The 20,750-nt window shown below is 44.4% G+C and overlaps 1 protein-coding gene across 1 annotated transcript in view; it reads left to right on the forward strand.

The window, feature by feature from the left end:
* Positions 1-20,750, forward strand: part of LOC144799650 (solute carrier family 23 member 1-like) — a 377,254-nt gene that overhangs the window by 212,974 nt on the left and 143,530 nt on the right. Inside the window, exons 2-3 of the mRNA XM_078671141.1 lie at positions 7,891-8,058; positions 8,809-8,966. Of these exons, the coding sequence (XP_078527267.1) occupies positions 7,891-8,058; positions 8,809-8,966 (326 nt within the window). The remainder of the gene's footprint in view (positions 1-7,890; positions 8,059-8,808; positions 8,967-20,750) is intronic.

Genomic DNA, 20,750 nt, shown 5'->3' on the forward strand with positions numbered 1-20,750 from the left:
TCTTTGTGTGAGTCTTTGTCATGTTGCTCGAAGAAGAATGCACTAGCCTTTATAGGATAAGGTCTACTTTCTGTCATTGAAAGACTTGATAATCATGGGGTTTAGTTTAACACCAAACAATTTGAGACCCTCGAAAGAAATTTTTACCAAGTCAGATTTCTTGAAAACATCAGCCTCTTAGGCTCACATCCATATATTCCTCCTGGCTAACACTGAAGTAGCAGGAGCCAATGCTGTAGATCTTAAAATATCTGCAGAAATATTTGGCAATCATTTTGCCACCTGCTCTATTTGCACCAAGAGATCTGAACAGTGTGTGCCTTCCTCAGTTGCTCCTGCCAAGGGCTCAAAGTCAGTCACAAGGGACTGAGCAATGTAAGCAGCAGAGGAGCCTGCCTTGAGAATGAGATTGTTGGCAGCGAACAACTTCTTCAGACCACTTTCCACCTTTTTATCAACTGCATCCACCGATGAACAGTCCTCTGGATTGACTGCGGTATTTCTAATCAAAGGAGCTAAAATAGAATTGACCTTAACAGTATGAGGAAGAAACGTATTCACCCCCTCAAACGCATAAGCTTTCTACAGGAATCTTGGGGTTGTGATTGGTCTAACTCCTTCCATTGCCTCATGATTACGTCCTTGATCTTGTCATGCATAGACAATGCAAACTGGTGAGGAGAAGACATTCAGAATCACCTGGCATGAGTACCGGGCAAAACACCAAATTCTCTCTAATATGATTGAGCAGTTGAGACATCTCTACTCACTGCACATATGTACCTGCGGACGAAGTGTTGGGGCCTCAGAATCAGACTTATAGGAATGCTGTGACAAAATTTGGACCTATCTTCTATTTTCCCAGCCATTTTCTGCAATCCCTTTAACACTGCTGCCAGAATTTCTTTTAGTTTGCCACTGTGGGGTTCTGGCATTTCTTCTATGCATTCCAAATAATAAAGAAGAACATTGAAATATTAATTAACCATTATTTTATAACTTCTGGCCTAAAGTCTTATAGGCAATTTAAAAAAATGTGGAGTTGAGGCTCTGAATCTGCCAAATTAAGTTTCTCATTGAAAGAAAAGATCTGGTTACTGTTTTCCCTGTTTGCATAAATACTTTAAGCACGACCTCTCAATTAAGCCTGGTTGCCCTGCGCCATAGGTACTACGAGGTTGAGCATGGGATTATTTAGTGACTTTTGTGATTCAGCCTGACAGGGATTGTTATTAGTATAGTATTTGAAGTGGATTCTCACAATCCTCAACTAATATCCCAATTTCGTACACTCACAGTTGTAAGACGTATTTATTACAGTTATTTTTTTTATTTTTTTAGGACAAATCAAACCTGTCATGGTTGCAGAATGCTTAACATAGTGGCCCTTACTCTGGACATCAGATGACCAGAGGTGGTGTTGGGAGTTCCTTTTAAGGGGCCAATCTAAATTTTCAAGATATCTATCAGATGGTAGATGCTGTAGGAAATCCTATGTTTGGTTTCGAGTCTAGAGAGGACTAGTGCTTGTACCATGGTTTTATATGCAGTCTGCTGCGATTATGGACTTCATTCCATGAAGGAGTCTGATTTGATAGTACGCTCCTTTATCTTGTGCATCAACTTGGGCATGCAGAGGGAGTTTTATTATTTTGTTATTGAATTGATAAAGGCTTACAAACCAGCTGGTTCGTTGGATTGAGTCAGGCCTGAACTACACGTCTAATAACAAAGATAGGGCTGGCTCTAATCAGTAAGGCTGAGCCTAGAAAGCAAAACAACAGGAGAGATTGCCAATACTGATATCTTCATTTAGCAAAGACTTTTTCCGAAGTACAAACAACAGTTCAATACCTGGAGGTGCTATTCAATAGCTGTTTATTCAAAAATTATTCGAAAGTAAGCACACTTTATACTTTACTGCGCTATTTCGGATTGTATTCTTATTAAGATAATCAAGAATACTGTTGTTTGTACTTCGGAAAAAGTCTTTGCTAAATGAACATATCAGTATTGGCAATCTCTCCTGTTGTTTTGAACTACACGTCAGCATTTTTGGCTGGCTAAGAGGAGCTCGGCATTTGCAAGGTGAATTCCAGATAGGACTGACTGCTACAAGTGTGGCAGTGGAAAGAACTGTCGCAGCAGTTGTGCCAAGTGTGGTCTCTATCATGTCCGAGATGCACCAAGAATGTTGGGAGAGGGGTCACTCATCACCATGAATGAGTGAATGTAAAGATGTTTGTATGCTTATCCACTCCATCTCTTTGTGGTTCATTGTCTTTGTCCTGCAACTTCATGTACAGATGTAGGTCACCCGACACCATCATGTATTTTATCTTTGTGTGCATTCAACATATGTAAGTTTGTAATGTTAACCATTTTGCATTCACTAATTGCGTTGCTTGTATGTACTCACCTCACTCAAAATATTACCTTCCCACCAAAGAAAACAAAAGAATATTGTATTGTTACAAAACTAAATGTGCACAATTCATAGTGTAGTAAATACAACTAACCACTATTAGGGGACGGTCACAAGGAATAACGAGTATGGATGCACCATTGACTGTTAAGTGTACCATTGCAGGAGGCTGTTGCATGACACTGGATTTTACAGCAAGCACAATAATTGACAGTACTTCTATACACCTGTCTGACACAAAATGAGGATGAAGTCTAATGAGGAAAAACTCCACCCACGTCCAGTCAGAGTTGGCAGTCACCCTAAATGGTGAAAAGGGCAATAAAAGTTAACAGCCAATACAATTACCAAGCATATACCCCCTGTCCCATTTAGAATCCATCCTTCCAGTACAATACCACATCTCCTACTCTTAGTAAAGCCACTCGCCTGGGTAGTAGAGGCCTTTGGTGCTCTTGATCTGCAGCAGGTGGAGTTTCTGGCACCAGGAGCATCAAGACTTTCACCCCCTCCTTCCCCACCTGTGAGGAGGATTCCAAGAAACTGACCAGCATTGGAGGAGCATAGAGGACCTCCCGGGCTCTGCCTCCACACGACTGTGTGAGGCACTCGCGGGCACCTGCCGCTGCCCTTTCCAGTCTATGTGTGAGGAACTGGAAGGGAACGTGCTCCAATACACTGGTCGCTCAATTCCTGCTGGTGCAGGTAAGACTGAATTGGGGCCAGACTGCCCCAGGAAAAATTCCCTCCATATAGTGTTTCAGTACTGGAGTAATTTTGACTATAATAAATAGTCAGATTGGGAATTCTGAGACTCGGACTACTAGTGGGGCTTACACTTAATGACGCTAAATTTAGTCCCTGCCTTCCCTTCCAAATTTAGCACAGATGGTCTTTTATTTGCCAGCTGAATGTGGTTGAGGGGAGTAAACACTACAACATTATACTTACAATTTATTCATGTTTGAAAGACCACAGACTCTGAAATTCAGTTCATGGATTTTATTATACGGCCAAAAATAATTGAGTACAAACACATCTGAGAATCCGCAAATATAGGTACATAAAAATCAATACGGAGCTGAACTTACGAATATAATTAATTCTGCATAAAAGGCATAATATGATGAACTCCAAAATCAAAATGCAACCCAGAATTGAGGCTGAGTCCAAATCCTTTTTCATTAAGAAGAAAAGAATCAATTATCTTTCCCTACACTGCTCTCATTGAGGATCCTGCCTATTTCCCCTATATCATTTCCCAAAGGTGTCAGCACGTGTAGACTTCCTAAGAAGTACTCACGTCAAAATGGGTCAGATAGCTTCAGGCTATGGAGCTCGTTCTAAGATGCTCCTTCTTCTTCAAAAAATGTGGAAGTCTGATTTTCTGTCCCTTCGAATCATACAAAAAGACAATCTTCCGCCTACACTACGTCATCTAAAACTTTCCATTTTTCCCCTGGTTGTGTTTTTCCACAAAAGCTGTGTTGTTCAGCTCCTGTTCTGTGACCTTGATGCAGCCAGACACGATAGGCATCCTCCCTTTTTCGCCTTCCAGTCATCTTCAAAGACATTCCGGGTATCTCCTTAAATCTAAGAATAACGAGGTCGAATTCTTGCACCTGAGAACATAGTGTTTTGCTCTATAAAAAGGATTTTTTCAATTAATTCTTGAGCAACCAAGGAGAATATCAACAACAATCTACGATGTTGGGACTAAAATGCAGGCAACTTAAACGACACACAGTTACATTTATATGAATATAATGTCATCCTGCACATTATGCATACAGGAATGATAGTGTCTCAAATACGAGGCTTAGAGGATTTGCTGACTTTTAGGAAGGCCATCAAAACCCACCTCTTTCCTTTAAAGTAGGCTTCTGGTGGCTGTTATGTTGAGTGATGTTGAGCTTTCTCGCCGAGGCAGTTAGTTCTTCTTACTGTTGAAAGCGCCGGGACGCCCCTTGGCTGGGGCAGCTGAGCGCTATATAAAACCCTATAACTTAACATGTAAATCCTGCTTGAGGGTGCACATTACATTTTAATGCTTAGGATGTTAAATAAATGCATTTGATAAACATAATACACTGCAAATGATAAAAATACATGTGAGTGTGTTTGAACCAGAGTATAATCCACCCATACAATTTAGAGTGCTGTAAGTGCTCTATCACACTGAATGCCACCTATAGTGAATGATGAATAACCACTACTGCTAGAGAGAGGGGAATGGGGCTCAGTGACATGCCTATAAAATGTGAGAGCCCTGACCTTGGGACTGTGTGTATTGCTGAATGTTGTATTTTACTTTTTTCCGTATATAAATACTCCTTTTTTCCTAAAAGCAAGTATTTGACTGGACAATCATGTATTGTGGCAACAGAACATATTTTGAGTTGTGAGCCTGTGTTCACCTCCCCGTGTTTACCTTTCCCCGAAAAGCCTTGGGGTGCTCATCCCACACTTCCACTGAGAGTGAAGTGCTGAAGGGGTACTTGACCCAGATGCTCAGGAACCGTAGTTGGTTGGGCCCCAGCACATCGTGACTAAAATGCCTCAACCCCCATAGTTGGGCCCAGTATCTCCTGCTTGCCTGTTAGCCTTCTGAACAAAGTTCTGACACTCTACAAATATGTACTGTCTCTAGCCCTCTATCTCCATTATCGGTGGTGTGGGCCTATCACCCCCCCAACTCAAAGGTTGATCATGGCCTTTTATTCCATCGGGCATTCTCCTAGTGAACTGGAGCCTTTGGAGGATGGTTTGGAAGACAGGGAGCCGGTACTGGCACATATTTCATTTTCTTCAGATAGTTCAGGAGGTACAACCAGAGCTTTATGCGAGAGAGAGATGAAAGATATAGAGGAAAGAGAGCAAGAGAAAAAGGAGGAAAGAGAAAGATGAGAAAGTAGGAAGGGAGTGGAGCTGGTCTGAAAGTTTTGCCAGGGCTGCTTTTGATTCCCAGTCCAGCTCTGGCATTGACCCAAACAGGCTAGGGTTCCAATCTGACATGAATGGCCAGTCAAGTAGGCACCCAACTATTCGTTTTATAAGGACATTGCAGCACCACACCCTGCAAAAAACACATTAGCAGAAAATGGGAGTCCTAATTTTTCTGTAAAGAGTGACTAAGTAATTCCGGGCTCTTTTGTTTTGGATTTCTTTTTTCTTTTTAAGGAAGGTTGTTTGCATTTTTCTTTGACCTGGGGGTTGTAAATGGGCATGTTTTGGGCTTAATTTTTGGATGCAGTGCTTTATATAGGTGTCTTTCAGCAGAGCCTGCAGCATGCTTTGTGCTTTTTGTGTTGTTGGATTTGTATTTTTTACTATTGCATCTACATCTAATACAACACACTGGGGTGACTTTGCACCGAGGGTGTGTTTGCACTTACATAATTGTGTACCCCTACTAGTGATTTCTCGTGTTTCTAAATGTCATTTCACCTTCTAAACGGGTTTCCTTACACATACTGATGATACACCTTCATATGACGTTGTTTCCACAGTCGTCCTTACTTATCATCTAAAGGTGATTTTACAGTGAAAAGTGATTTTGTACATACATATTATTTGTGCTCCTGTATGAGTCCACAGTCAGGTCAATGTTCCACCAAGGGCGATCTGACACTGTCAATCAAACGTGAGGTCATACTGATGCCCAACTTTTACACCTACTATGACATCTCGTTGTTGCATTTTCTACCTGTACTGAGTGCAATTTCACTGCTGAATATTGTTGTTATTTCATATTAACCCTGCTTCTCGATATCAAGAAGAATATGGTTGGTGCTCTGATGGGCAGCAAACTTGAATGAAAATGAACTTCTTTATTAGATCTGACTCCAGGAAACATGCAACAACATCTCAGAGATCCTATTTCCCCCGATCTATCCAAAACTACCTTCATAGACCACAGACACTAAGGCCTGACAATGCACCTCGAAGGTATATTCTGTGGCAAATATCATGGTTTTAAGCTCCAATAAAACTGATGTATTTTGTATTAATTACTTTCCCTCCTGGGTCAATACATTGTGCATTTCTGTTTAGTGTTCTCAAAGACTGCAATAATCGCTATTAGAAAAAAATAATCCCCCAGATTGTTAAAACCAGAACTGTGAGTTACATATCATTCTGTATGAAATTGCGAAGGTCATGACCCCATCCTCTCATATCCACCTCCATATTCCAGCCACTTTGTTTGATACACTGAAGGCCCTAAAAGCGTAAATCATGTCTTGAAAGTTGAGAGTGAATCAGAGCCTAGATTGTAACGTCAGTTTCAACTCTCCCCACCCTGGCCCCATTATCACCCACAATTCACTGGGGAAAGGACAGCGCGATACCAGCAAAAACCAAGGTTGTTGGAACCATAACTCATAGCAAGGTACTCCAACTCTACCACAGACGAAAATGCTACCTAGTAACTAACCCCGCTGCCTTCCTAGTAACCATCAGCTGCAGTGATGCCTCCTCCATCTCCCTTTCTAGTGCAGATTCACTAAAACAACAGCACACACTGGTGTCTCATCACAGAAGGGCTTGGCTGCTCATACAGTGTTACAGCCATTAATACTGACCATTGGACGAATCTCCTTTGTGAACTGTCTGACCTCTGCCTGAAGCTGAATCACCTGCATGCCATCATTCAAAGTCAGCTACAATACTGCCGATCTCTCGATCCCACAAGCACTCGCCTCGCAGTGGCGTATGCTTGGCGTTTACTCCTTATGTGCCTCCATTGCATATTATTTATTCATGGATTTGTGTTCTCGTTTCACATTAATACATGTGTGCTGCATCTTGTATTAATTGCACAAGTTTAGCATGTAACATTATAGGTTTTACAAGTAATCTTTTACATGTAAACTCAATAGCTCAACAAACTCCTTTTTTGACCATATTTCTTCTTTTCCTTTCTCATCTTGGGACTGTGCTTTTGCGCTGAGATACCCCTTCTGGGGTGATGCGCTGCGCTATATTAAGTTTGGATAACATAAAAAGTCTAATGGCAACTCATAACTGTTGTCTCTGCAGGGTACTCCCGAGCTAAACACACTGCTTATCCTCTAGACGTGGCAGGAATGCAGGCCAGTTAGAATTTAATCTCGGCTCGAGTGTCGGCTACAATTGACTTGGCAGTGATGCCCTCATCATCCTTAAAACCAAGCCCTAATCTTGTACCCTATACCTTATACCATGTACCCTTAAACTCGAATCCTTAATCCCTTCAACTGTTTTAGATTGTCCTACTACAATATATTTTGACAGCAAATTCTGTGGGGAGTGCTCTTTTTTCAAATATGTTTACCCTAATAATGCCCACAAGCTGTGAAAAAGAGTGTTTCAAGTCTATAGAGCCTGTTGCTGAGATGTAAAATGATACATCCCTTTCATTGTTGCCATACATACATATCCAATTCTCCAATACCTGATAGAACTCTTGTTCCTCTTCCTAACAGAATGAAGACGGAAACCTTTACTGTGTGGTCACAGAGAGCAAGGCAAAGAATGAAAAGACGATCAAAAATGGTACTATAACCACTCACAAAAAGAAGGACTCGAACAAACTTGCCTACTGCGTCACTGACGTACCACCGTGGTACTTGTGCATCCTTCTGGGTATTCAGGTGAGAAGGGTCGGCGGCAGGAGATGGAGGTTGGTGAGGACTGACAACCACCGAGACAGACATATCATTTGGAATATTTGTCTGTGAATGGGTCAAAAACGTCATGTGGGTACACATTTAAATTTTTTCCAGAAGCCATAGGTACCTGCTACTAACTAGAAGCATAAATGTAAGTTTTCCAGGAAAAGAACACTGACATGTATAGCACATCTGGCAGTGTTTAGTAGTATGGTCACGTAAACCACCTTATTCTGAATAAAACGAACATACTTACTTTAACTTACAAATTTGTAAATAAACTTAGCTCTAGGAATGCGGGACCCTGAAAAGTGTAGGAACTGAGTTATAATTCCGTTTCTGCCCTCCCCAATTTCTTGTGTCAGCCATGGGGTTATGAAGCAGCAGTAGGGGAATGCAAGGTGTGACCAATGAGAGGACGGATTATCGCCAGGATAATGGTGTTTCTTCCTTTTTTTAGGTGATATTACATTGAGTTCAAAGGTGGTGGAGACACTTGGAGCCTGATTTAGATCTTGGCGGACTGGTTACTCTGTCACAATGGTGACGGATATCCCATCCGCTGAAATGTAAATCCCATTATATCCTTTAGGGTTTTATAATCCTCACGCTTCTTTACTGGAAACCAGGAGAGTTTACATTTGTTACTGAAGAGCTGAATTTATAAACTATTGATCTGTAAAAGTGGGGATTGTCCCTTCTCATACTGTGTGTTTTATCTCTGATCACCAGCACTACCTGACTGCCTTGGGTGGTATTGTGGCCATCCCATTGATCCTGTCCAAAGGGCTGTGCCTGACACATGATCCACTGACTCAAAGTCACCTCATCAGCACCATCTTCTTCGTATCCGGAATCTGTACCCTGCTTCAAGTCGTTTTCGGAGTCAGGTTAGTGAAGCTTTGAACCGTCTGAATTAAGACGCTTGTTTTAATCTAGACTGCCAAAATATAGACCATTTCCTTGACAGTCTAAACCCTCTCAATTATACACATTCTTTGAAGTCATATTTTTCAAATGCGCTAGTTCTAGTTGGAGCAGATCCACAGACAATTGGAATGTGTAAAAAAAAAAGGCACACAAAGACAAGTTTGTTAACATAGCTTTCAGGACAGCCCATCATACTCCACTTGGCGTATGTTAATGAATGGTAAACACGTCGTTTGACTAGGAAAGAATGGGTGACTGGGTGTTTTTGTCACAGGCAGAATAAAGGAGTATGCTTTTGATTCTAAACTGTTTGCATAGTTATAGAACCAGAGTATTGAAACTTCAAAATTGTGGAACCACATTTATCAAAGCCCAAATATTGACGACCAAAATATCAATAAGTAAAAGATCTATCTGTAAGTATAGGTTAAGTATACTTAACTCTAAATATATGCACCTTGATAATATACATCTTCAAGGCATCTATATGTAGAGTTAAGAGTTGTAAATACATACATATAGATAAACATTTTATTTCTCAATATTTTGATTGTTGTTTACTTGTGGAAATGGTGAGCTATGTCACTGTAAAGATGGGTTACTAAAATAAAAGGCCCTGATGGCTCACTAATCCGGGCCAAACTGACCTTGGAAGGACCTGACCACAGTGGGGGTCATCTGTCGGGCTTGGTGTGTTATACATGATTGACTCCTAGCATCCAATTCCAGGCTCTTCTGATATTCCTGCAGGGGACATTCTTTCTGTGTCTATACTTCTGAAGGCTACAAATGTCCTGATTGGCACGACAAATCTATTCCCATGCTAAAGGAAACATTCCAAGTTGGAGGCAAAAGTCTATTCAAATACATTTCCACAGCAACCAGCCATCTGGCCTAGCATGAACCAACATGTGGCAAGTCTAATGTAACTAGGGGATTTTACTCTGGGTCCGTCTTCAGAGGTGTCTAGCGGATCACAGGCCATGCCTGGTTTCCTCTCAAACTCCTTCTCAGAGAAAGCCTACAGGGTCTTCTAAATAACTGGATGTTAAAGTCTGGGCTTTTAAGTTTAGGTGCATACAGATAGGGTTCTTTGATATCAACTAACTTGTTCATGACTGAGATACAAAAAGCCTGTACCATAATGCTATTTGCTTATGAAAATCATTTTCTTTTTGCAAATAGCATTTTTTTTTACAATGGCAAAATAACTTTTGGAATTCTCAAAAGTAATTTTTTCAGTTTTAAAAATATTTACACAGAAAAAGATGGTGTGTGAGTGTTGGATTTGGCCCTTTTTGCAGAGTCATCCCTGAACTTTTTGCCTTCCTCCTAGCCTTATTGAGGTTTCGCTTACGCAGCGCGCAAGCACGGCATTGTAAAAAAATCTTTAGTGGCGGCACAGCTTTGGAGGCAAAAACGTGCACGCGTTGCATTGCTTTGAATGGCAATATGTGCACGTTTGTCGATTCCCTTGCGGGAGCGAGCTTTTAAACCATGTGTTAATTACAAACATATGGTTCCTGCTCGCTACCGCAAGGGAAACAGGTGCAGGCCCCCTCCTCTCTCCCTTTCCCCTCCTCTCCTCGTTTCCCCCCCCCCCCTTCAGCGCAAGACGCGTGCGCTTGTTTTCCATTCATTCGTCTTACTGATTTCTTTATGGAGCTAATTAGACTCTCCAGGTATATTTTGGTGTTTGGCTATTTTGTTACTTTGTTGCCACACATGGTATTGAGTGAATGCATATTCTGGGAGGTATTTCTGACTGTGGTTTTGTAGAAAAACAAGAAGAGGTGCTCTATTTATCTTGCCAGATTTTTTTCTGGTGAATCAGTCGTACACAAAAATCCCCGCTCCGACTTAAACTTACTAGAACTGCCCAAGTAGAAATGTTACCATTGAACTCACCGAAGGGTTGGACCTACGTTGGACCGGTGGACCGAGCCTCCTGCTGCCCTCATAGCACCCACTCCTCACGGAGGAGAGCTTGTGTCCCTTCTGTTGAGCGCTCTACCAGTCTGCACACTGAAACCTCATTGTGCAAATGTCCCTCAGAGAGCGTATGTGCAAGGAACTCCTCAGTTAGCTTCTATATTGTTTTTAGGATCCCTAGTTTGTTTGTGGGTAACTAGCACCATTTTTATAATTTGAAGAATCGGTTTGACTCTAAACTCCGCTTGCAGCCTGGCCAACAACACCTGGGCGTGGTGAGCAGTGATATCTCCTAGGGGCAGCTGGCAGTGCTAGAACTGTAGAGGGTGATGCATCATCCACGGAGTCTGATCAGGCGACTGTATGGAGGTGGACGCTTGCTCACGTTCTTTGTTTTGGGAACACAAAGGTACCCATGTCTTAGGCTTTACTCAGTTCAGAAGGTTGGTGCGTGAGCTGCGCCAGAGGGTTTAGGAAAACAGCGTTTTGGCAGTTCGTTCACTGAGACGGAAGGGCACCTGCAACAGGCACGTGGAAGTTTACCATGAATGGTACAGCGGTCAATATTCATTTGATTGTGACCGATAAAGTCTGCATAGCATTTATCTTTATGTGTAGCCAGCCAGGCTCGTCTCGTCCTCCTCTGGCCCAGACCCTCTGTGGGGCTGCAGAGTGGGGCACTCTTGAAATGATTTAGGCCTTCAGGTGTTCGAGGCTCTCTCTCCTGGCCCTCTGGCTCTAGCCTCTCCCTTGGGAGACGCATGATTACTGATTCCCACTGGTGCTCCTGGTAACTCCCCAGGTGTGATCTGCAGGGCTGCAGCTGCAGTGAATGGTGAATCAGTGTCTTTTTGAAAGGCCCCAAACCTTCACTCTCCTGTCTCTGCATCTCCCCGAGAATGTATGCATCCGTATTCCCCATTGCTGTTTCGAGCACACCACCAGAGACATCTGGAGGTTCCGGCAGATATTTTCCTTTAGTAAGCTCGTAGGGCTGGGGCAAGGCAAGTCCTGTCTGCACGTCCATCATTGGATTCCCTCTGCCCGAACTTTAATCTCCTTCCAGGTGAAGAGGCCTGTGTCACTTCCCATTACCCTTCAGGTCGAGCCGGTCTCTGGTGGCAGGAAAGCCCTGCAGCCTATGTGATTACTGGGCCTACTTTCTCTAGCAAAAGTGCATCTGACTTTCCTTTTTGTGACACGGCAGTCCAGTCTCATTGCTATCGTGGGTTTCAGTTGTCCTGTCATGGTATTCGTACGATGACTAAAAGCTTCGCTGGGACAAGTGGAACATCTATTGATTTCAGAGTTGGGTCAAATATTAAACATAGCTTGGCCTTTAAAGTGCAGCCCCATTCCACGTCCTTCGCACTATTCATAAAGAACTGTTTTGTGTGTTACTGGGTGGAGGTCAGTTCCTTTCAGTTGCAAACCAGCCTGGTGGTAAATTTCAATGGTTTGCACTGGCCGACGCTTAACGCATTGCAAGGTCTGTTCACCATGTTTGCCCAGTCTAGGGTACAGATCACCCTACAGTTTTCAAACTAGGCCTCCTGTGTTCTGCATACTTTAGCACATGCATCAGGACTCTGAGTTCATGCCGGTGTAAGCGTCCTCCTCGCAGTGCTGCGCGCTCAGGCGCTATCCTGATCAGCATAGATGGGTAACAGAGCCATATCTGAGGAAATCACTAAATCCTGTATTTTCAGTTCGAAATAAAAACCGAAAGCAACAGAAGCAGAATGAAAACACCTCGAAGAACTCTTAGTGCTGGCTAAACTATTCCTTTACAGTGTTTAAAAAATACATATAGAGACTGAATTGCTGCATTAAAGACAAGCATTGGCATAGCCAATAGGTCTCGCCTTTGGGGCCTTATAAGTATTTAGTTATGCACGCACAAGATTCTTTGTGCAACAACATCAAATGTTGCATGGCTAAATCAATCAATCAATCAATCATTTGTAAAGTACACTGCATACCCGCGAGGGTCTCAAGGCGCTGGGGGCGGGGGTTACTGATCGAACAGCCAGGTCTTGAGTATCCTCCTGAAGGTCAGCAGGTCTTGGGTCTGTCTAAGGCTCAGTGGGAGGGTGTCCCCACCGGTGGTTGTTCTTCGGATGCGCGGACGGTGGCGAGTGAGAGGTCGGTGGAGTGTACCTGGCTGTTGGGGATGTAGAAGGAGAGCTGTCTGTTGAGGTAGGCTGGGCTGGTCTTGAGGAGTGCCTTGTGTGCGTGGGTGAGGAGCTTGAAGGATATCCTCTTGTTGACGGGGAGCCAGTGCAGGTTTGGCAGATGGGGGGTGATGTAGATCTTGCGGAGCATGCGGAGGGTGTTGAAGCAGGAGAAGGCGACGGCGTTGACTTGCTTGGTCATTGAGAGTGTTGAGTCGAGGATGATTCCCAGGTTGCATGTGTGGTCGATGGGTGTCGGGGCTGCCACCAGGAGACGTCCCATGCTGAAGAGTTGGAGCCGAGGATGAGGACCTCTGTCTTGTCCGAGTTCAGCTTCAGACAGCTGGTCTTCATCCATTCCTTCGTGGAGGTTGGCTTTGGCAGTGATGGGGTTCTTGGTGAGGGAGAGGATCAGCTGAGTGTTGTCAGCGTAGGAGATTATGTTAAGGTTATGATGTTGGGCTACGTGTGCGAGCGGGCCATGTAAATGTTGAACAGCGTCGGGCTGACGGAGGATCCCTGGGGTACTACGCAGATGATCTCAGAGGCTTTGGAACGGAATGGGGGAGGCGGACACTCTGGGTTCTGCTGGAGAGGAAGGAGGTGGTCCAATCCAGAGCCTTGTCTCAGATCCCTGCGGCGTGGAGGCATGTGCGTAGTGTGCAGTGGCAGACGGTGTCAAAGGTGGCAGAGAGGTCTAGGAGGATGAGTGCTGAGGTCTCGCCGTTGTCCAGCAGGGTCCTGATGTCATTGGTGGCGGCGATGAGGGCAGTCTCGGTGCTGTGGTTGCTGGGGAACCCTGACTGGGAAGGGTCCAGGATTCTGTTTTCTTCAAGGTATCGGGTTAGCTGTCTGTTGACGGTTTTCTCGATGACCTTGGCCGGGAAGGGGAGCAGAGAGATGGGCCGGAAGTTCTTGAGGTCTCTTGGGTCTGCCTTAGGTTTTTTGAATAGGGCGTTGATCTCGGCGTGTTTCCAGATCTCTGGGAAGGTCGCGGTCTTGAGGGAGAGATTGATGACGTTGCACAGGTGGGGTGCGATGGAGCTGCTTGCTCTGTTGAAGACGTGGTCGCCCCACTCACTGCTGCCGCTCCTGCCTGCCTTTGCCGCCACCTGCCTGCAGATTCCTTCGCTCGCTGCCCGTTGCTCCTGGGAATTTCCCGCTGCTCCTGGGAATTTCCCGCTGCCCGCTGCTTCTTGGAATTTCCCGCCGCTGCCTCCCTGCGGCCCCGCCCCCCTGTGATTCCATTCGCCTCCCCGCTCCCGCCACCCAGCTGCTCCTCCCTCCCGGCTCCTTACTTATGACGCCCCCAGAGTGAACGCGCAGCGGACGCGAGCAGCGGGAGCGCCGATTGAGCGCCGAAGGTGCGCCAAAGGTAAGCCCATCTGCGCCTGGCCCGCGCCCAGCGCCAGGACCCCTGGCCCTCCCCGCCGAGGCAAAACGACCCGACTGACCTACTGTGGTATATAAATAAATAATACCGGATCTAGGTTTGACTGGACATAGCAATAACAGATAGCTCAATAAATAAGAGTCAAGATTCGAGGTAGTAGGAGTTTGCAGGTTTAATACAGCATAAAGGACAGGAACAGGACAACCTGCACGGGAACAGGATGGCAGGGCCCTGCAGGGGGGACAGGGAATGAGCGCGCTAACTTTAATAACAATGTACAAGCATATATATACTAAAACAGTTGCATTACAGTGAATACAGTAGGCGGAGCAGTGGGTGTGGTCAATAGCAGTCGCGAAAGATAAGGGTGAAAGTGGGTGTAACAAGAGGCGTATACATAGACATGTGATGTAAACGTAACAGAATATGTCATAAATGGGGCGGAAACATGGAGGGGGCTACCTAAGGAGCCGGGACCTCTAACCTAATGGTGCGCGCAAACTGACAATGACGTGTTACTAGGAGAAGCTGGGGGCTATGAACTCTGTGCTAGGAGTAGAGACTGGAGTCTGGAGAGTCAGGGCGACATGTACCTAAATCCTATCTAGTATCTAATGTTTAGAGAACATGTTGATATAAACTAAGAATCAGGAGGGGAGAGGCTAACAGACTCTAAGACTGGAGCATGCATTATTCTACATGTAGTGCGTGTTGAGGAATATTAAATGACCATTAAATGCAGTATTTCTCCTACATGGAGACGTAAAGGCTAGACAATGACGGAAACTATTGATGCGATTCAGTAGCTTAGGAATGCAGAGAAGGAGGGCTGAACTGATAACTAGAATCATAACATACTCTTGGCAGACTCGTAGGCAGAGCCAGGCCGAGCCGGGCACTGTGAGGCAGGAAGTAAGTGAAGGGTCGAGGATACAGGTGGGGGCTGTATCGCTCCTCAGCGAGGGTTCATGAGACAGGAGCTGAATCTGGTGTCCGGGCCCTTTTGAGGCCTAGAAACGGGGACTTTACAATGAAATAACGTGCACACTGAGAAACGTGGCAACGTAACTTTACATAGGCCTGATATTCGTAGTATTCACGAGAACTGGGAACTAGCATACTAGAGATGGACACAACTATAATTGCGTCTTTAATCAAACATGGGGAATACATATGCATATTTAATCATGCACACATAACATAAGATGGGGAACACGTAGGGACACAGAACATGGCAAAATTTACTTTTCCACATTCCCTCCTTGTCACTACGTTTCCATCAGGAAACATCAATATTCATGATACCATCTATCATTTCATACAGTATCATTTGCTCGTCTCGAATTTTCTTGGAACTGGATTTAGAACGGGACTTGGGACTAGGAATACAAGAGGTAGCACAAATGCCACAAATCGCAGGGCCACATTGTATACAGAGGCAGCAACTGAATATGATCGCTACTGCAATACCCAGAAATGACAATACTTTCCATCCCCAGGCGGAAATTATATTCCAGAACCAACCGGACCATGTCCAGGTGCCTGGATCTTGGTGTAACATATGGGCAATTTTATGGAGTCTGGTAATAGCTGAATAAACAGACGGTGCGTTATTAGGAATGAAAATGCAGCAACTAGATCCGATGACTCTACATGCCCCGCCCCTATCGGCCAGTATGACGTCAAGGACGAGACGATTCTGGAGCACGACAATTCTCATAAAGGATTGCTCTTCGGTTAAGTTACCTAGAGCAGAGGTAGTCTCAATCACTACTGCTTCAAGGGTTCTCGTTAATCTACGTATCAGTTTACTATTCACGACAGTACCTAAGTAGGGAAAGACACCTTTATTGATGTCTATGTATTGTTCTAGAGCAGTTTCAGTATAATCGACAATCGGGAGGTCTCTCTTGTGTCTAGTATGTACTAGGTGGGAATTCCTATGATAGTCAGGTGGGGCTAGAAAAACTGGTGGCAGTAGGAAGGCAATGTAACAGGTACCCTCCCAATCGAGGGGCAGACGAACATATGCGGTCTGACCACAAACAAAATAAGAATGACGTGAAGCTTTGAAAATAGATTTCCTACTGTCACTATACTTGACAATAGTGGTACAATCACTATGTCCTACATGTACGGAACCATTCTTTCGGACACATAATTCGCCTTTTACTGGTAATACTGTCATAGAGGGTAAGTCTGGAGTAGTATCAGACTGAACATTCAGGACCATAAAATTCGAAGAATAATTACCTAAATTATAAACTTCATTTTCTAGATCTAACCCTGTTCTGTGGGGAAGACCTTGCTTGTCTGGAAAACATGTACTGTTAAGAAAAGACATATCTGTTGAGGATGACGTTAACGTGGACCATGCTCCACACGAACCATTATGTGAAAATGGATAAGGAAAGAGTGGCAGAACTCCCTTCGGTGTCTGGAAAGGGGGGAGTCGACCACACACCCAACAATTAGTGGCATTGCTGGTCTGGTGTGAATAATGTAACATGCGGATAAAGGAATTATTTCGCATAGCAAGACGATAAGATAATTCATGAGGAGGTAGATCACTAAACGTGTGCTCTACTGTAGCATTAGCAGACTTATTTACATGAGAAACTGGAAAATACAAATAAAATGCATAACTTGTGCAGGTAATCATAAGGCTGAAAAACAATATGAAGCTTAGAAAAACGATACATCGGATTGAGTTTTGACTAACTCTCTCACTATGGGGGTCTATTATATACATGTCAGAAACCGGTCTAACCGTTTCACCTAGGGGAGGACTTAGACAATCAAACTGGCTGACTTATTTTACTAGACCTTAATTTTAGCTTGTACTCCTGCTGCGGAGTTTTCTCTAACAGGGAGGAATCTGTATCATTGTCTTTTGCGGGACAGTCCTTGAGAATAGTACTTTGGCAGTTTTTAAAATCCTCGGAAATGTTCTTTGAAACAGTCTTTAGTCCGTAAAATATTTTCACATGAGACAGGTGGACCCAGCCCTTCCTGCATTCCAGCTTGACGGCAGTACGGGTGGCCAGGATGACCTGTTTTGGCTCCTTCCAGCGGGGCTCCAGCGGACTTGAACGATCAAAGTTCCTCACAAGAACCATGCATCCGGGAACGATTTCATGCGGTGCCACCTCGGTATTGTCTGGAAATGCGGCGGCAACCTGTGAACGACAAGAGTGTAGGGCAGACATCAAGGAAGCTAGGTAATCTGTCAGCATATTACTTGAAACATCTGTAATACTTAGAGGTCTAGGTGTACCCCACATATTAGGGGGGCGGCCGAATACGACCTCGTACGGGGACAGACCTGATCTGGAATGTGCGACCATGCGCATATAAAACAGAGCGACTGGCAGAGCTACCAGCCAGTCCACACCTTTCTCTTTACATACTTTGGCAATGCGGATTTTCAGGGTCTGATTATGTCTCTCTACGAGACCGGCTGCTTCAGGATGGCGTACACAATGGAACTTCCACTGGTACCCTAACAAAAGGGAAATATGTTTCATGAGCTCAGATGAGAATGGCTGGCCGTTATCAGAATATACGACCCTAGGGAGTCCGTAGCGGGGGAAGAATTCACGAACCAACTGCTTGGCAGTGGTCGTGGCTGTGTAATCTGGAACTGGATATGCTTCTGTCCACCTGGACAAAGCGCATACAACTACAAGGACATACTTGAAACCTCGACATCGCTCCATCTGAATATAATCCATTTGGAGGACTTCAAAAGGGTGGTCAGAGGGCTGGAATCCACCTTGTTCCACCGGGACACTTTTACCTGGATTAAACTGGCAACATATCATACAGGTACGGACCTTTTGCTTGGCTGCAGCTCGTAAATGCTTGTTAAACCAAATGTTCTGGATACTATCTAACATAGCTTTTTCTCCTAAATGTGCTGGACTATGTGCGGTATTGATAATGACTTGAACCATAGAGTCGGGGAGAAACCATGTGGCTTTTCCCTTCGTTACCCATCCCTGATCTGTCTGGACCCCTCCTTGTTCGGACCATTTCTTGATTTCATCGGGAGTAGCATGTAACTGGATATCTATGACATCTTGAGTGGGGTCCTTAACTGTCATACAGGTAGTCAGATCTGGAGTATGTGTCTGTGTCGGATTAACTGAAATGTCTGGAGTCTGTGCTGTAAGCTTGGCTGTGCGATCTGCTAGATCATTACCTTGAGAAATAATATCAGTAACTTTCGTATGTGCTTTGCACTTCATGATAGCAATAGATGTCGGTAAGTGTATGGCATCTAACAGAGCTTGAATAAGGAGACCATGCTGAATCTTGGTTCCATGAGAAGTCATGAAACCTCTCTCCTGCCAGAGCACTCCAAAGTCGTGTACGACTCCAAATGCGTAACGTGAATCTGTGTAAACATTGACTTTCAGGTTCTTGGCGTGTATGCAGGCTTGTGTCAGAGCAACTAGCTCTGCTGCTTGAGCGGACAGAGTGTCAATACAGTGTGTTTCTATAACTTCAGTGTCTGTAGTCACTGCATACGCGGCTACTAGTTCTCCTGTACTTGTTCTCATACATGAACCATCCACATAAAGTGTCAGGTCAGGATCTGGTAATGGAATATCTGTCAGATCTTGTCTTGGCTTAGTCATAATATTAACTACTTCCACACAGTCGTGTGTGGCAGGATTCGAATTAACTGACGGTAACAGTGTAGCAGGATTTAGAACGTTGCAGCGTCTGATTTCTATGTGTGGCTGGAACAGTGTCAGTTCATAACCTGTTAAACGTGCAATAGTCAAGTGCTGAGTCTGTGTTCGGTTTAAAAGAACTTCCACGGAGTGTGGAACTTGTACTGTCAAGGAATGTCCTAATACTATGGAATCACTTTGTCTGATAGCTAGTGCTGTGGCTGCAACTGACTTGAGGCACGCAGGCAGAGCCTGGGCTACAGGATCTAATGTGCTTGAGAAGTAAGCACAGGGCTTGTATTGTCCTGCTTGATCTTGTGTGAGAACAGATAATGCTGTACCTTCCCGTTCAGTGACGAAAAGTGTAAAAGGCTTACTGTAGTTCGGTGTAGCTAGAACTGGAGCTTGGCATAAGGCTTTCTTTAACTCATTAAAACTAAGTGTATGTTCAGATGTCCAAGGGAGGACAGTCGATACGGCTGCCTCCTGTGTCGTTAACTGTATCAGTGGCTTGGCTAGGAATGCATACTGAGGAATCCATTGTCTGCAATAAGAAGTAAGGCCGATAAAAGCACGTACCTCCTTCTGGGTCTTGGGTTGAGGAAGACTCGCTATTAACTGGATACGGTCGGGTGTCAACTGCCTACCCCTCTTGGACAGTAAGTGGCCTAAATAGATCACTTGCTGGACACAGAATTGAAGCTTCGAAGGGGACACCTTGTGCCCCATCTCGGCAAGGAAATACAAGACTGTAAGGGATGCTCGCTCGCAAGCACGTTCAGAATGGGCTGTGATCAGTAGATCATCGACATACTGGAGCAGGGCAGTGTCTGTTGGCATGTGAATATTGTCTAGTTGTCTCTTAAGTGCTTGACTGTAAATACTAGGACTTTCTGTGAAACCTTGAGGAGCTCGTGTGAACATATAGCTCCTTCCATTTAAACAAAATCCGAAAAGAAACTGGCTGTCTGGATGAATGGGGACACTGAAAAACGCGTTCTTGAGGTCTATGACTGTAAAAAATGAGGCTTCGGAATCAATGGCTGTCAATAGGGAAGAGATATCTGGGACAACTGGGTACTGGGGAATAATACATTTATTAAGTTCTCGAAGGTCAATCACTAATCGATATACTGGGGGTGCATTTGGATCAGTACGTTTCATGACTGGAATGATCGGAGAATTACATACATTGGAGTCAGTTTCTACAACTACTCCTTGAACGATGAGCTCGTCAATAATTTTGGATAAGGCTGCTACAGCCTCAGGTGGCAATCTGTACTGTCTGATTCGTGGTAACACTACACCTGGCTTGAGAGTCACACGATGGGGTGTGATTTGCATATAACCTACATCAGTTGGACCTTGCGCCCATAGATGCTGCGGAACATTGGACAATCTCGGATCAAAATCTCGTAATACATAGTGACCCTTGAAGTCACGTAGAAACAGTCGTATTCCCTCTGGGGAGCAGCAAATAACTGCACCTAATTCTTTCAGTGTTTTAATACCTAACAGGTTTTCTGGACACGACTTCGTAAGTAACAGATCAGTAGTGCGGGA

Source organism: Lissotriton helveticus, chromosome 1_1 (genome assembly GCF_964261635.1).
Source record: "Lissotriton helveticus chromosome 1_1, aLisHel1.1, whole genome shotgun sequence".
Lineage (NCBI taxonomy): Eukaryota > Metazoa > Chordata > Amphibia > Caudata > Salamandridae > Lissotriton > Lissotriton helveticus.